Source organism: Podarcis vaucheri (assembly GCF_965113315.1).
Source record: "Podarcis vaucheri genome assembly, chromosome: 6".
NCBI classification, from domain to species: Eukaryota; Metazoa; Chordata; class Lepidosauria; order Squamata; family Lacertidae; genus Podarcis; species Podarcis vaucheri.
In genome coordinates this window covers 33,533,812-33,551,475 of record NC_138764.1, presented here as the reverse complement: position 1 = coordinate 33,551,475, position 17,664 = coordinate 33,533,812, and the positions used below count along the sequence as shown (strand labels likewise).

The window sequence follows — 17,664 nt, the reverse complement described above, 5'->3', positions numbered from 1 at the left end:
CAAGATGTAGCTTCTGTATGGTACCAAACTATGGTACCATGCTATTTGGGGAGGAAATGGGTGGGAGAAGGAGAAGGAGAAGAAGGAGAGAGCCAGCAGACTACCAGGGTATGTCCAAAATAATCTCCAGCTGTGATGATCTGTAATCCTTCTTAGGTTTTCTTGAAATACAAAATGCAGAGAGAAAAAGAAGAAGCCCAGCAGATGGAGGAATAGGAGAGGATGGTCTGTGCACGAGGAGGACAGAAAGTAAATGCTTTTAACATTTGGAAGCTGGCTTCCCCAATATGAGACGTTGATTCAAAATAGATGGCAAATGAGTTAGGAATGATGTGTTGTGCACAGGTGCTGCCAGCCAAACAGAATTCCAAACCCAGTAGGAACGTCTGGTTCCCTAAAGTGCATCTGGAGCTCAAATGAAGAAGGCCATTGTGTTTCCTGAATGAAGCAGTCTGTCAACAAAACCCAGGGCGATTGGGAGTGTGTGAGTGCGGGTGTGGATGCTGTGGATGTTGGGACTTAATCGTTCAGGCCCAGAGTCCGCTTCTAGGGCACACTGTCATTGCTGCATCCCGAAAACCAAATGTCATCTGATTCACTACAAAGAGGCTCCAAATGCCAGCAACAGGCCGCCTGCAATGTTTGTCAGTGAAAACCCCAGATAAATCTGTGGCCCGAAAAAAGAGCCTTCGATGCCCTAACCTGTGGGTTCACGGTTTTGGCAAAATCCCGTCATCATCCGACTCACTCCAAAGTGGTGTAAAACATCAGCAAAAATCCCCCTGCAACGTTTTGCAGAGAAAACCCTATGTTTCACTGCAGCTCAAAAAATGAACCTTCAGGGCCTTAACTGTGGGTCACGATTTCGTCCAAAACCTGACATTGTTCTATTCACTCCAAAACGGCTCAAAGCACCATCAAAAGCCCCCCCCCCGCAATGTTTGGCGGTGAAAAGTGCACGTTTTATGGCTCCCCACAAAATGAGCCCTTGGCGTCCTAACCGGACAAATGTCAGCAAAAGTCTTGCAGCAGCCTTTCACGGCGAAAACAACATCGGGTTTAGCATGACCCTATTACTCTGGTTAGGGTGTCAAGGACTTTATTTTGGGGCTGCTGCAGAACGCTGTCTTTTAGCCGCAAAAAGCTGCTGCAAAACCTTTGCTGACGTTTGGCACCGTTTTGGAGTGAATCAGACGATGTTGGGTTTTGGGTCCTCCTGTGATCCCCTGGATTTGAGCATCCATTTCTCCATTGGGGGGGCATTGCAAAACACAGGTTTTTTTTGCTGCGAAACACTGCAAAATGGTTGCAAAAAATTGGCACCAGTTTTGAGGGGATCCCAGATTTTAGGGTTTGTAATTAATGACGCCATAGGCTTGGGCTGCTATCCTAGAATTTACCTGCATGTTATGATGTATTCTCTTAACGCAGCACTTCAAGGACCTCAATTCTCCTATTTCCCTGCATTTCCACAACTTCCTCAATATGCGTTTTAAAGATTTCCTTGCCATAACTTTAAAGACCTCATTAAACAGCTGCACTTGAATGTTTGTATAAAGATGACTATTGGTTAAATGTTTCCTCTATATACTAACGCCATTAGAAAATCCGGTTTTATTCTACTGGTTCAGAAAGTTCTTGAGCTTTTTAAGGCAGACCCCAAAATCTGGATGAGCAGTGAACAGTTTGTTCCCTTGCCTTTCCACTTAACTCAGTGGTGAGCATATCAGGAATGGACTACTAACCACAGCAGCTGTGCATTGATTTTAAGCATGACGTATTTAGGAATAAAAATATACATTTAGACAGCAATTCCATTGGACCATGGGGTTGTCCTCAAGAAGTTGCCAACTGTTTTATGTTTTAAATGTATTTCTGTGCTGCTGATGCAGGTGCCAGGCTGTGGCCCAATACTGAGTCCTGACCATAGCTGTCAACTTTTCCCTTTTCTTGCGAGGAATCCTATTCGGAATAAGGGAATTTCCCTTTAAAAAAGGGAAATGTTGACAGCTATGGTCCTGACCCTCCAGCTAAAGACAGATGGAGTAGTTTTCAAGCTTCCTACATTTGGAGAACTCTTTCTACCAAGAATTCTCAGCTCAGGAACCGCCTGCAGAGTATCAGAGGTGACCGTGACGATATTGGAGAATTCTGTCCGAAATGGAAGTGGGAGCACAACTTGCCGCAATTTGCATTCACGTCCAATGTAAAAAAAAACCCCAAAACCACACATGTGAATATAAACAATATTCATTCTTGGTGGTTTTTGTTTTCATCCAGAAATGCTATGTAAAGGATGGAATTATTTTCAACTTCGTGTTTTTTTTTACATTTCGCTCCTGTTGGAATTAGATTGCTTTTAGCCACAGACAATAGCAAAACCAAGAATGTCGGTTTTAGCAGAAGTCAAACTCCAGCAGAATAAGGTAAAAAAATACATAAAATAAAGGTAAAGGACCCCTGGACGGTTAGGTCCAGTCAAAGGTGACTATGGGGTTGCGGCGCTCATCTCACTTTCAGGCCGAGGGAGCTGGCGTTTGTCCACAGACAGCTTTCCGGGTCATGTGGCCAGCATGACTAAACTGCTTCTGGTGCAACGGGACACCGTGACGAGTGTCAGAGCACACAGAAATGCCGTTTACCTTCCCGACGCAGCTGTACCTATTTCTCTACTTGTGCTGCTGTGCTTTCAAACTGTTGGGTTGGCAGGAGCTGGGACAGAACACCGGGAGTTCACCCCATTGCATGGATTTGAACCGTCAGCCTTCTGATCAACAAGTCCAAGAGGCTCAGTGGTTTAGACCACAGCTCCACCCATGTCCCTTCCAGCAGAATAGAAGTAATTTGGGATGAACACAGGAAGGGATGGAAATCTCTGCCTCCTAACATCTGTTCTGGTAGGCATGAACTGACAGGGTGCCAACCCATTCTGCCCCCTGCCAATAGAAAGCCCATGTCACTCTTTCCTTCACCAAGTACTTGCTCTCACTTAGATTGCCTCTAATAGGGCTGCCATATGTCCAGACATTACCCAGTAATGGGGGGGGGGGCTGAAAAACTTTGGGGCTTGTCTAAAAAAAAGCAATTTTGGTGGCTTCCTAAAAGAAAGCTCAAATAAAGCTCCTGGTTTTTACTTTTTGAAATGTGGCAACCCCATGAGTTGCCCACTGGAATAGACAGCCCTCTCCAAGGAACTATTGTCTTGATTTTCTGGCTTTGCATACAAACACAAACACCTCAACACATTTATTTGTAAAGGGCATAAAAGGAAGGCGAACATATTATTTGAATACAAAGGAATCCGAAGAAGTATTGTGACTTTGTGACCAAAGGGAGAATCAGCATCCCTTCCATTAAAAGCAAATTGTTTGTCATGTGTCATGTGTCATGTGCAGCAATTGTCTATCTGAGGTCAGGTTTTGAATTTGATTTATTTGGTCACAGGATCATTAAAAGACTGCTTTCCCATAAGATCAACCAAGACCCTCTGGTTTCCTCCCCCCCCCCGGCCTTTGAGGCTTTTTGCCACCCAACACTCTTCTTGGTTCTGTGCAAACCCTTTCGAGAAGTTTTGACGTGTAGATTTACTCCCAAGTAAGCTTCAACAAGATTCCACCTGGAATGCTGAAAATTGCACATTATAGAAAATAAGGTTTTATGAAGGCCTAGACTCTTCCAGACCCTCCAAGTGTCCCTATTTTCCAGGGATGTCCCTGATTTAGAGAAGCAAACCCAGTTTCTGATTTGATCCCAGAATGTCCCACTTTTCCTTAAAAGGTAAAGGAACCCCTGACCATTAGGTCCAGTCGTGACCGACTCTGGGGTTGCGGTGCTCATCTCACTTTATTGGCTGAGGGAGCCAGCGTACAACTTCCGGGTCATGTGGCCAGCATGACTTAAGCCGCTTCTGGCGAACCAGAGCAGCGCACAGAAATGCCGTTTACCTTCCCGCCGGAGCGGTACCTATTTACCTACTTGCACTATGACGTGCTTTCGAGCTGCTAGGTTGGCAGGAGCTGGGACCGAGAAACGGGAGCTCACCACGTTGTGGGGATTCGAACCGCCGAGCTTCTGATTGGCAAGCCCTAGGCTTTGTGGTTTAACCCACAGCGCCACCCGCATCCCTCACTTTTCCTTAGGACGCCCCTATTTTCATTGGAGAAATCTTGGAGGGTATGGACTTATCTGACCCCTGAGCCGTCTGAAGGCAAGCCTGTATAGGGAAGATATTTTCATTTTTGATGTTTTATTATGTATTTATATATGTTGGAAGCTGCCCAGAGTGGTTGGGGTAACCCAGTCGGATGTGCGGGGCATAAATAGTAAAATTATCATTATGGAATAGGACGTCCCTATTTTCATCGAAGAAATGTTGGAGGGTATGAGTGTCCCTATTTTACAGTGACAGTCCCTGATTTACAGAAGCCACCCAGGTTTCTGATTTGATCCCAGAATGTCCCACTTTTCCTTAGGACATCCCTATTTTCATTGGAGAAATGTTGAAGGGGATGGACTATATTGCAGTTCCGTAGTGTGTGATTGGCAGCTCCTAGTCATTCAGGAATCCTGAGGGCCTAGCAATTAGGATTGCCCCCTCCCCCCACTGAAAAACATCCGTTATTCTTTTTAATGAAATAGAATCCTGCATTTGTTTCAACAATATTTTTAAAGTGGAGTGTGTGGCTCATTCACTGGAACTGTGTTGTCAATCTATAATGGAAGACAATCAACCAGCAAAAGGTTTATAAAAGAAAACAGAACTACATCCAAATTTCCCCCTCTAAGATTCAGATATAAATACTCAGAGAACTTGATAGTAACAAGAACGATCACATGGCAACTCAGTTCACAGGCTTTCCCAACCTTCTGTTAAGCGTTTGTTTTCCAACATGGATCGAAGTGATAAGAAAATGACTCAGTGGACAAAATGAGAGGCGGGCGAGATGCAAAAATCATTTGTTTGTGCCATCGCAGGAGTAAAAATGTTGCTTCGGCTTAAACTCCTTTCCCAAACTGGCTGCAAAGATTTCCATTATGGTTTCCAGTAAATGAGAAAATCCATGAAAGAGAAATGTAAGCTCTGACCTTTTTAGGCAGGTGGGTGACGTAATTTGGTTTCTGCTCGTGGGCGCACTATGCAATCCACGTAAAGGCACATAAGTTCAGAAGGTCTGCTCTGAGGTTAAGGCACTGGGAATAAAGAACAAAAACAAAGGCAGCAAGCAGTCCCCATAAATTTCAGCTGTACAATTACGGAATGACTTGTTCTAGAGTTTTATCAGAAAAAAGCATTGGCCTCGTATGTTGCCTTGGTCTTGGCTGTGCTGCTATATATATATATTTGTTTAGAGTGAAAAGAGTCTGGTCTATATTCCTCTCACAACTGACACTAAGTTAATAGTCTTTGTTATCCAAAATGTTGGTTTCATTCACAAGTGTCTGGCAGGAAACGGCACTTTTAAAAATTACGTTCTTTTCGCAGTATACTGAGGTTTCAATTTATGACATTTTGAGTCACGCAATCAACAAAACTAGCTGGTTATTAAAATATTTTTTCTCCTTCAATGGATGACACAACCTTTCTTAAAAACGCAAATGAGTAAGTCTTCAAGATAATTGAAGGACAGGCTTTATGTTTTATCGTAATTCCAACTTGGAAAAGAAAACTATGTTCTAATAAGGAAAAAAATAGCTCCTTTGCCTCCCATGCTTATTTCGTATATATCTTCTGTGCCTCTGTGAGCTATAACTCTACACAAACAATGGTCTGTGACTTATTATGAAATAACTTCCATGATTCATCGGGGTGGCAGCATGAAAGCACATTGCTAAGAGCCCTAGATTAAACATTTTAAACGCAGAGCCGAAATGTGGAAGCCAGCTGTGTCGAAATCAGCGCGACTTATGAGTGACTCTAAATGCAACATGTGGCTAGCTGAAAGTGATCTCAGTGCCATCTAAACTGATGTTGCCTGGCCTGTAAGTGAATGCCCAGCCCCCCAAAAGCTCCAACAATTATCTTTTTGGTGTGTGTCCTGGGTTTGTTTTTTTTACTTTTTGAAATATGGCAACCCTAATACAATCTTCTCCTTCAAACAGGAAGCTTCTGTTTAGGGAAGCTTTTAATATCTAAGGACTATTGAATTTTAATATTTTGTTGGAAGCTGCCCAGAGTGGCTGGGGAAACCCAACCAGATGGGCAGGAAATAAATAAATAAATAAATAAATCATCACCATTGTTGTTTTATTATTATTATTATTATTATTATTATTATTATTATTATTATTATCATCATCATCATCATTTTTATTATTCTGTAATGGCAGCCAATCACAGAAGTGACTCTGCCATTCACACGAGGCTCCCGGTGACTAGTTAGGAGCGTGTTTTGATGTGCCTAAGGAGTTTCTGCACAAATGGTTTCTCGTTGGCTTGGCATGAATGAAGACACCCTTGTGGGCTTCAGAAGTATTAGACGAAAGCACTGTACAGTGGTACCTCGGGTTAAGTACTTAATTCATTCTGGAGGTCCAGTCTTAACCTGAAACTGTTCTTAACCTGAAGCACCACTTTAGCTAATGGGGCCTCCTGCTGCTGCCGCGCCGCGGAAGCACGATTTCTGTTCTCATCCTGAAGCAAAGTTCTTAACCTGAGGTACTATTTCTGGGTTAATGGAGTCTGTAACCTGAAGCGTATGTAACCTGAAGCATATGTAACCCGAGGTACCACTGTAATGATTTTTTAAAAAAAAGTAATAGAAAAAACAGTTAGGAATGTAAAGGGATGCTGCTGTGGTCTTTAACCAAACAGTGCTAAGATGTGCTTAATTATGACTCCCTTTTGGGTCTAGAAAGAGTTCAACACAACTCACTAAGGGGAAGATGGTGCCACTCGCTATTCCAGCACATTATGGAGTGTTCAAATCCGCTATTAACATTCAAGCAAAACGTATGATTTGATAACCCTCTTTCAGTAAGGTAAAGCTCAAAATGATTCAGAACAGTTTGTTGTTTAGGGAAACACACACACACACAAACCACATTTTATTAATAATTGTTATACCTTTATTAAGCAGTGAAGATCCAAGGTAACATGGCATGGGCATTATCAAAACTGTACAACTTATCAGTTATAGATTTTTATTTATTTATTTGGAGATACACACAAACTACAGAAACAAAGACAATGGGGTGCTCATACTGGCCACAGGGATTTAGCAGGTATATTTCTCCCGCTCAGTTAAAAAAAAGTTATATCCTTGTATATATATAAAAAAGGTAAAGCGTATTGTGTTTTGGAAATGGCAGAGTCCGGATAGAGATTCAGTTGCTTCATGAACACCCCAGGACAGATGAACAAAACAGGACAAGAGTTGCCTCATTAAAACAAATCTACACTTATTCTCACACAGTGTGCAAACCGAGACAGGCGGCTGCTGTGGCTCCTCCATTCATTCCAATGGGCCTTGTAGAAGAGCATGACATAATTCCCATTGGAATGCATGGTGGATGCCAAGCCGCCATACCTGTTGGATTGCACTTACAATCAGCAGTAGGGTCTTCTTTTGAAGCATGAGGTAGATGCACATAGAAAAGACAAGAACACATCATCATAAACATTTTTTTGGGGGTGGGAATCAACATACAATCCTCTTTCAAAGTAATACACAGAACTCTGGACTCGGCTAGATTCGTCACGTTTTGAAAGTGTTATAAACATCCAACACCAGATGGTGCCAGAGAGCAAAAAATGAGTTTATATAGATTTTTACATGGGCTTTTCTTCTTCTCTTGTAAAAAATTTTTTTTACTTATCTATAGCATTTTAAACCTGTGTCTAGATCCACCCTCTGTCAACCCTACGCGACCTTAAAGTAACAGCTGTTCAATGCAAAGATGTCTGGAAAGTCAAACGTGAGTGATTAGATACTGTAAGGGAAAACAAGCAAAGTAATCTGGTGTGTATGCAGGTTCTGGGAGGAGAAACAGCTTTACAAGTGAGAAGTCATTTCTCCTGAAACCTTAATCCTGCCTTCCCAATTTTAGTAGCTTAAGTTATATGATGGGACTAGCAAGCATTGTGCAAAGGCAAGTTGATGATAAGGCAAGCAAACAAGGAATATGAGGAGCTAATTGCTATAGCATAAAAAATCCAATATCTTGATCTGTTAATGTATCTGAAACAGGAAATGAGCTATGTATGTCATAGGGTATGTAAGGAGGAGGAGCCGAAAAACAGGATGAATTCTTTCTATCTGTGTCAGTCGGGAAAGTGTTGTGAGGGACATGCCTTGCTTTTTATCGCGGGTGCCTGAAAAGCAATGGCAAATGGTGGTAACAAAAGCTGATGTCTTAAAGCTATCTGACAACTTCCAAATTAACAAGTTGGCTGGACATTCACCTGATAGTCTGTGAAGAATTCAAATGTGAAATGTCCGCACTTTCAACAAAAATATGCAGCCTATTAAAACCAGCCTTCAAAACTGGAAGGTAGCCGACGCAAGAGCAATTTAAAAAAGGAAACAGGGAGGGAGAAACCAGGAAATCGGAGACCTGTCTCCCTAGACAAGTAAACTGTTAGAAGATGATATTAACATTGAGTTTGTTGGATATACTGAAGAACAAGCTTTGTCAAAGAAGAAACAGTATGGCTTCTGCAAAGGAACGTCCAGCCTCACTAACCTCATAATTACTTTGAATTCTAAACCCTGTAGTTAGAGGTGACCCAGAAGCTATGATATGCTTGAACTTCCAAAATTATTCTGAAATGTGAAACTCAAAATGGAAGAAATTTCCTTTCAGACACACTGAACACACTGAGGTGCAGGCTGGCCACTTGCACAGTTTAACACAGGCACCCCTAAACTTGGCCCTCCAGTTGTTTTGGGACTACAACTCCCATCATCCCTAGCTAACAGGACCAGTGGTCAGGGATGATGGGAATTGTAGTCCCAAAACAGCTGGAGGGCCGAGTTTGGGGGTGCCTGGTTTAACACTTTGTCAGTGAGACAATGCAAAGTTCTCAAAAACACTGCTATACAACATGAAATGAAATAGCACACAACATCAAGCGTGAAAAGAAGCTTGCATGAAAAAATAATAAAGGACTTCAAAACGTAGAGCTTACATTTGTAGCATAAAAATAGACTTCAATGGCACTGGAAGAAACCATTGTTCTCTCTTATGGCAAAGGTATCTGTTCATAAATTCCCTTTCTCAGTACATGCCTGGTTTATTACAAAAGCATAACTCAGCCCTCCACTGTTGCTAATATAAGGACTTGACAGCTCACCCTGGAAAAGAACAGCAATACTTTGGACCAAATGGCTTTGTGGTTTACACCTTTTACCAGTGATGAGCACAGAGCTGCAATGCAGGTATGGAATTCTCTCATTCACAAGAACTTCCTTTTAATTTCCAGGAATGGATCCCAACCACACATGAAATGCGCACATGCCTTTTGCTCCTCCAGTCTAATGGAGCAGCCCATGGGAACCAGAGATGTGCTTATGCATCCTAGTGCATGCATATCTCTGGATGCGTAGACAGCATAAATTTTTTAGGGATATCATTTGCATCTGGCATTTGCTCTACTGTCAATTAACCAACTGGAATTTTCCATTAGCTCCATAACTTTCCATTTAAGTAAGTATAATAATAATAATAATAACTGTATATAATAAAGTGAGTATTCTGAAGCATTCACAATTAAGTGCATAGCGGTCAATGAATTAATTATAATCTCGAACATAAGCCTAGAAAAATGTCATTTCTCTGCTTGTAAATATTGCCTGTTTTGGTTTTGTATGTCTGTAAATATAGATCCAGGTTTTCAGAGTCAATTTTGATAGAAATATTGATAATGCAGCATCTCTTTCTCTCAAAAATATACATTTAATTATTTTACACAAAAATGTAACCTTTCATTCCAACAACCAAGTTTATAATACTTCCAATAATATCTCTGGTTTTAATAAAATCTTGGGGGGGGGGAGAAGGGTTAGAAGAGGGCAGAGAAAGAGCGTATAAAACCGTAGAATTCACAGTAACTGAAATTGAACATCTTATATAAAGCCACTTATATTTAAATATATATATATTTATATTTATGCCCACATTTAATGTAGTAAAATATAGCTATGATGGATTTAAAAGACTCTAGTCTTCTTTGAAGACATTTTAAAGGTTTTCATACATAGAATATGATTATCTAATACATTCAGTTGAAGGTTAGGCAAAGCGCATTCTTTTTAAATACACAGGTAGCATATTGCTTATCCAGATACCTCCCACTAATCCAACCCCGCAAACACTTTTGAGAATGTGAATTATGTAAGTTCAAATTTATTTATTTTTGATATATTCCAAATAGGCCAGGAGCCCTTTTTATCTGTCGGTTCACCAGCCCCTGTGAAGTTTTGCCACCTTTGCCAGTGTAAAACACAATAGGCTAAAAGGGTGGTTCAGGTTAAGGGCAACAGAGGAACTGGCCCTGTGTTATATCTAGGCAGGGCTTTCCCCCCAGCTGAAACGTGCCACAATGGCGTTCCGCCACCTCTCAGAGTGGCCCTGGTCCCCCGGAAGCAAGGGGAGAGATCAGATCTGCTTCAGAAAAGCCCCGCTGTGCTTCCTGCTACAGCAAGGCCAAACAAAACAAAAAAGCCGTATCCATTGAAGGTTATATGAACTGTTTGCAAAGGGAGAATATCTCTTATTTTGTTTTCAAGGAGGAGGATTCAGGAGACTCTGTTTCAGCTCACAAAACGACAACTCAATATTCCTACAGTTTCAAATTGCAACCTTTGGTTTTCATTTGGGAGGTACTTTAAGGCTAGCAGGAGGCGAGAGTTATAAAAAATATTATGAAAATTAGTACCGGCTTGCTCTTTTTTGCATTCCAAATGCTACTTTGGGAGATATCCAATTGCAACGTTGCGATGACTAACAAGCAACTGGATACAAACCATAAAGGGGCTTGTAAGGAACCCTTCCATTCCTATTCATGGTGAGTCATACAGAACAATTAGCTCAATAGTTTTCTCCTCTCGACGCTTAAAAAAAATAAATCACCACAAAATTTTGGAAAACTTAGAAGAAGCAAAGAATGAAGTTCTGACCTAAGAATTTTCGATAACAGTAAGCTAATTGTAGATTATATACAGCAAAAAAGACAACGATATCTATGTATATCTTGTGGACCAGGCCTAAAACACAGAGCTGTAGTGGTCTCCATATCACAACTAGAAACACTTGCACTCATTGGCAGGTCTAAAAAATGTGCTTCTAGATCACTGTGAATCAAAAAAATCCCAAAGGCTTAGTCCTACAACAAATAGGACTATATTTATCTATATTTTCCTGAATTTTGGCAATGACCACATTTGCAGAAGTATATTCAGGGGCCAAAGGTTCAAAACTGGTCCATAACCAACCCCACCTTGGAGCACACAAGTGCTCACCATTCACGTGTGGTTTTAATATCACTTGCAATAACCCCAAGTTACAGCCCCATGGGTTTTTCAGTATGGACACAGCACTTGGGGCATATACAGGTACAGTGGTACCTCGCAAGACAAAAAACGCGCAAGACGAAAAACGCACAAGACGAAAGAGTTTTCCGTTTTTTGAGTCGTTCCGCAAGACGAATTTCCCTATGGGCTTGCTTCGCAAGACGAAACGTCTTGCGAGTTCTTGCGAGTTTGTTTCCTTTTTCTTAAAGCCGCTAAGCCATTAATAGCTGCTAAGCCGCTAAGCCGCTAATAGCTGTGCTTCGCAAGACGAAAAAACCGCAAGACGAAGAGACTCGCGGAACGGATTAATTTCGTCTTGCGAGGCACCACTGTACCCCTCATTCACCATAATTTCAGGGAAGGTTATGCACACAAAATGGAAATCCTCATAGGAAGCAGTGCCTGGCGCTGCAGTGAAAAGAAAAGCTGTTGTGCGTGCAGAAGCTGCACGTATGCATTGGCGCCATGTGGCTTTGCGTGCAAATTGTATGCAAATTGTTGGCCTACTTGTAGCAGGCGGCAGACACTGTACTGTAAAAGACTTTGGGCTAAGTCCTGTGTAAAGGTTGGTAGCTCCAATTAATAAAAAAATAAATTAAGGAACTGAAATGGCACCAAGTGTCGCATTATGCTTCCAAGCAGGCTTTGGGATGGATAAACAGACATATACGGAAGTCATCAGGAATATCAAATCAACATATGTCCCACACGCCATGTTATGTATGGAAACATTAGTTTCTGTTTGCTAAAGGTTGGCAAAGGCAAATCCCTGATGTGGTGGACAAGATAATGGTGGGCCAAACACAGCACTGAGTTAAGCTCAAAAAACACAGAAACGATCAAGATGTATATATTGCGATAATGGCAACGGGTAATCCTCTGCGCTGGAAGCTTTCTCGTTCTGGTGAGGTGGAATCCCCGGATCAAATGAGACAGAAAACAAAACCTTTCCCCCCAGCTTATGAGACTGAAATCCCTTTACACACCTCATGTCTCCTTGATGTCTGCGGAACCTAGTGCTTATGATTCTGTAAAGACAATGCAGCGTTTATGGTGGGGGAATCGGCTAGTGTCTCACGTCGAGAGCCTGCAGATGTTTTCTGCACAATCCACAGCTGCCTGCAAAGAGTAGCTTTGTCGTGTGTGAGCCTAGAGCATGCTGCAAGAAGTTCGAGGACCAGGAAGGAAATCCTTCCTCGTTCTGCCAAAGAATCCAAACCAATCCTTTCGAAGTGAATGGCAACAAACAGCTCCTTTTGAACCTCTGCTCCCCTACGTGGTTCCGGGGGCTTGCATCACGTCCCCTGGGTTAGGCTGCGCTGCTGCTGGAACAGGGGGTGCTTTGTGTGCTGCCGATACTATGGGCTGCGCTGCTGTTTTCAGAGGCCGGTGGGGATGTGGGGACCGGCTGTCTTGCTGCCGGTTCTCCTGGAGGAAACAAACAGGAGGGGAGGGAGAAAGAGTTTGGTATTACAAGGAACATCTCCACTATCTTCTTGCTATCACAGTTGGGCTGGATGACCCTCAAGGTTCTTTCCAATTCTACAATTCTGTGATTCTAATTTATGTATGTGCATATCATTCATATCCTGTTATTGGTTTATGGAGCTCAAAGATAGCCTCCATTTTGTCCTCGCAACAGCCCTGTGTTAAGAATATAGGACTGCCCCAAAGCTCAACAATGCAAACGCAATCTCCCTGGTACAGACTTTTCTAGGTTCTGTTTGCTGCACTATATCGCAGTGACCCTTTCCCCCATATTGAGTAAAATGAAAAACTGTGACTTATTTCCACAAGAGGCCTCCGGAAGGGATGGGATAGCAAGGAGTAGAAATAGGGAAAAATCTCAGGGGTCCGACTGGAGACATGAGAAGGGCCTCAACTTTCTCATGAAACACTTATTTGAGGGACTAGATTAGGAATGATCTTGTGGGAGGTGGATATGCCAAAACACTTATTTAAATGTGTTAGTTTTATTGATGTGAATCCATAAAAACACCTACATTTCCTGCAATGCAGATTAGAATTTAGTCTGATGCTTTTTTGTAGCATAATGTACTGCTGTGCCTTTTAGCAGAAAGCCCTCTAAAAAATTACTGGGTTCATGCCACATATTGGGATTTTTCTCAAGTTCTTCACTTGAATGGGTCACTTTATCCTGTATGTACTTTATCTAACTGTACGTCCTTCCCCTTACATTGCAAAAGCCATCTCTGTAAAAGCCATGTTTAAGGAAGCTGGGGTGGGGAGCTTCCCTGCACTAAAAATTAGGAACATTGAGTGCCGACTGGGGGGGGGGGAGCCACCCTATTTCCATATTAAACACAGAAAATACAGTTGCTTCCATTCCCTTAATAGGGCCCCTGCAAGCCTCTGCCAGGAAAGTGCTCTGCAAACTGCAAAACTGGCCTATATTCCCAGCTGCTGGGTCCTATTACAGTTTTGCTGTCACCCATTCCACTATTACACAGAGCTGTGCAGCAACCACAGCGCACCAGATATGATCTGTATACATTTTGTTTTAACTTTGTGCAGAATGAATACCTTTTCGTCTTCAGGGGAAAAGGCATGCACAGCTGTCAAAGTCTAAATGCCAAAAATATATTCTCGTTTTTTCTTCTTCCCCCTCCCTCCCTTTCGCCTCTTCCTTTCCTCCTTTCTCCGGACAGCTTTCCACAGATGCATTTCCCCCTTTCAAGTATGGGGTTATGCCCTCTTGTCTCGGTGGCACCACTCTCTGCTGGAGATTAAATCGTTTCTCCATCCTCCTCCTCCTCCTCTTCCAAAGGGGGGTGGGGAAGAGAACTCAGTTTTTCTCTGCTTGTGGAACAAACATTATTTGCCACGGCCTCCAACTGCAGCACCTCGGCCTCCATCCATTCAGAGCAGTACACGGAATGAGCCTAGCAGCCATAAATCTACACCGGCTAGTGAGATGCCCACCAACTGGTGGGAAATGTGGCTGGAAAAATGGGTCGAATTTGAATGAGTGGGTTTGACAATCCCTTTTCCCCTATTCTTGGTCAGCTTTGCCTTCCTCTCTTTCCTTTGGCACATGCCTCATTCCCTGGTTGCCATTGGGAGCTTGGGATTTTCAAACATACAAGAGGGATCGAGAGCTGATAGGTTTGCTGGCGGTTGCTGTAACAACAGCCCTAAACCAATTCTGACGGTGGATGGCATTTGAGAGAATCTCCTAGGGGAAAGTTGCAGGTGCCCCTCTTTATTAGCTTCCAGTTCTTTTCAGCTTTCTGACAATACTTCTTTTGCCACTCCACCAATTTTTTTTTTGCCACTCTGTTTAAGAGAAGGAATTGGATAGACTGGTAGACACCTGGGGCATGGTTATAATTATTTTTCTCCCCTTTCTTTTAAATTACAGCTTCTCAATGAATGTTCGCTACACATTTTAGTCTCCCTCTGTCACCTCTGTTCATTCAAACAGATCCCCAGTTTTCAGAGTACAAAGCAAGCCCTCCCTTGCCATGCTTGGCTCAACATGACCTGCTTTGATTTAATACCCTTTCCCGCTGCTAAACTTAGATTTTTATTACAGTTTTATAAAACAGTTAAACATCCAAAATATACAAATCACGCAAGGCACACAACTAAAATAAAACCCAATTGCAAGTCTTTCCTCCCTGCTGCTCACACTTAAAATAAAAACAATACAGAAAAGTCAAATAGAAACCCATTCCTCCTACAGATTCAGTTCAAACATAAATAGTTTCATTCTTATTTTGCCTTGTCCAAACCAAAAGCATAGTTACGGGCCACCAGTAGTGTAGCATGGGGGAGAAGGGGTGGGGGGGTTGGCCTGAGTGCAAAATTTGTTAGGGGTACAAATTCCTGCACTTGGTGCTGCCTCAATGCACACTTCCATCACTGGGCTCCGTTGAAAATGGCTTCTCCGTGTAAACCAGGAAGTGACCTCTCCAGACAACAGAATGACTCTTGTTTTCTTATCTCTGTGGCTGTGATCTCTTGGGTGACATGGATGCCTTAGGCAGCTGAAGGCACATGTGTACTCCATACATTTCCCTCCTCCGTGTGGGCCTGGGTACTGGCCACCCAGGCTATGCCACTGCTCCTCAACTTTTTTTAGCCTCTGCTGGGCTGGTATTTGTTGTGGCAGTTTATTTATGATTGGTAGATGCCAGACTTTAAGGATCCAATCTGACTCAACACGCTTCCATTTGGCTGCTACCAGCAGGTGACCCACAGTCAACGTATTATGTTATTATGCGATGTGTGTGTTTGTGTGTGTGTGAGAGACAGAGAGAGAGAGAGAGAGAGAGAGAATTTTCATGCTCACCTGTGTGAGAATAGATAAACCACAGTGCTCCTGTCAGCAGCGCACCAATAACAAAGGCTGCAAAGGCAATGCCCACGACTGTCAAAGTGTCCAGGCCGTGGAAGACAGCTGTGAAAATGGAGAAAACAAATTAAGTAAATCAAGAAGTACTTCTATTTAGAATGCTTTTTAAAAAAAAGAATTAGAGAGCGAGAGAGCATTTTAAACAAAAAGTGTGAGTGTGCTTCCCTATGCATTTTGATTATCAGTGCTCAGCAGTTAGTAGCCCATGAGCCCATCAACTGGGAACTCAAATTCCTTCTCCTCCTCCTTCCTTTGCTAAAAACAGACCCTGTGCCTCCTTTCTTGCCCACCTGCCTTTGGTCTCTCCCTATGTATGGTAAACAGCAATTATTCTTCTTCTTAACTGTATAGTGGCATACAAATTTTTTTTATTATAAATAAACAGAGTCAAGGCTTATTTTCAGCCACTCCTCTCTGGAACTCAGTTCCGGCACTTCTCAGGTGGGTTCCGTGGCCATTTCAAGAGAACAAGGGAGGTGTTCGTGGTGAGTTCTGGCATCTTTTTTTCTAGAAAAATAGCACCAAATACAGTAATGCAGGGGAAACTGCTGGTAGGCAACTCTGAGAGCAGATAGGATTTGTCTGCCAACCCCTACTGCCTGCTGAAACGAGCCACTGTATTGCACTTCAAGAGTGCACCAATATTTCTGGATGCAATGCCAACTTGAAGGAAAGACTAACCTCCAGAAATCAGCACATCTGGCAGCGTGACAACGGTACATGAGCCATGGGAACAAAGCGTGGAAGTTAGATGCGGCCGAAAATGTGGCCCTGAGCCACCTAAAGCCAGCTCAAGTTGTAGGCCCACTACATTTCCTGCTAGCTGCTGCTTGTTTTCAGTTTGTAGGACTAAAATAACATATTTTCTAATGTTAGCAGACTTATTTTTAAATTCTCATATCCTTCAAGTATGTGCCTTTGGGATAGGGAGGGATTTAAAAATAAAAATAATTAAACCAGTGCCCTGCCAATTTTGCTCCCCAGCATCTTCAGTCTATTAGGTGGGGAGCGGAAAGGCTGTTAAGCTGGGAGGCGGTGCCAGCTTGAAAGTCAGCAAATGCATAAATAGAAACAATTGGTTTTTCCCCACTTTTGGCAGATGTTTTAATCATGGAAATCAGTTCTAGCCCATAATATTGAGCTTTCCCAACAGGAGAGGCAGGGCAGTTTGTACGAGAGTGCATCTGGTCCCTGAATGCATTGCTCTGAACACATGCTGGAAAACGACAGCAACTTCCACTCATCCTGATCTTTTACTTCTTTCATACAGACACATGTACATGATGCAATCCTAATTAATTTCTTTTAAGACTCAGTTTTATTATGTATTATTTCTAGGGACTAAGGGCTCAGTGACAAAATACGTTAACTACTGCATCTGGAGCTAATCAAGAAACCAGAGGCCTTATTATATATTTTACGTTTGCAACTAGCTTCCCTGAATGGCCACTCTAACGTACGAGTTCCTGTGCCACCAAAGATGCCAGACAGACAATTCTGTGCCCTCAAATGCCATAAATGTCCACATCTATACTGATGTGTGTGCGCATGCGCACCAGAGCATAAAGCAGCACCTCTCAGAGCAGGGATGGGGAACCTGTGGCCTTCCAGATGTTGTTGGACTACAACTCCCATCATCCCTGACTGTTTCCCATGGTGGCTGTAGTTGATGGAAGTGGAAGTTCAATGACAGGTTCCATGCCCTTGTCTTGGAGAACTGGATTCAGGCCAGTTGCTGAATCCTGTTATATAAGCTCCTTTCTCCACTACTCTTGA

General features: G+C 42.6%; 1 protein-coding gene and 1 long non-coding RNA gene across 2 annotated transcripts in view; one reads left to right on the top strand and one right to left on the bottom strand.

Annotated features, from left to right (window-relative positions):
* Positions 1 to 7,042: 7,042 nt before the first annotated feature.
* Positions 7,043 to 17,664, bottom strand: part of TGFBR3 (transforming growth factor beta receptor 3) — a 138,417-nt gene continuing 127,795 nt past the window's right edge. The window contains exons 16-17 of the mRNA XM_082227839.1: positions 15,826 to 15,933; positions 7,043 to 12,938 (exon numbers count right to left, since the gene is read on the bottom strand). Of these exons, the coding sequence (XP_082083965.1) occupies positions 12,820 to 12,938; positions 15,826 to 15,933 (227 nt within the window). The 3' untranslated portion in view covers positions 7,043 to 12,819. The remainder of the gene's footprint in view (positions 12,939 to 15,825; positions 15,934 to 17,664) is intronic.
* Positions 12,957 to 17,203, top strand: LOC309535192. Its single transcript, XR_014221093.1, has 2 exons — positions 12,957 to 15,723; positions 16,988 to 17,203. It is a non-coding gene; the product is annotated as an uncharacterized lncRNA (long non-coding RNA).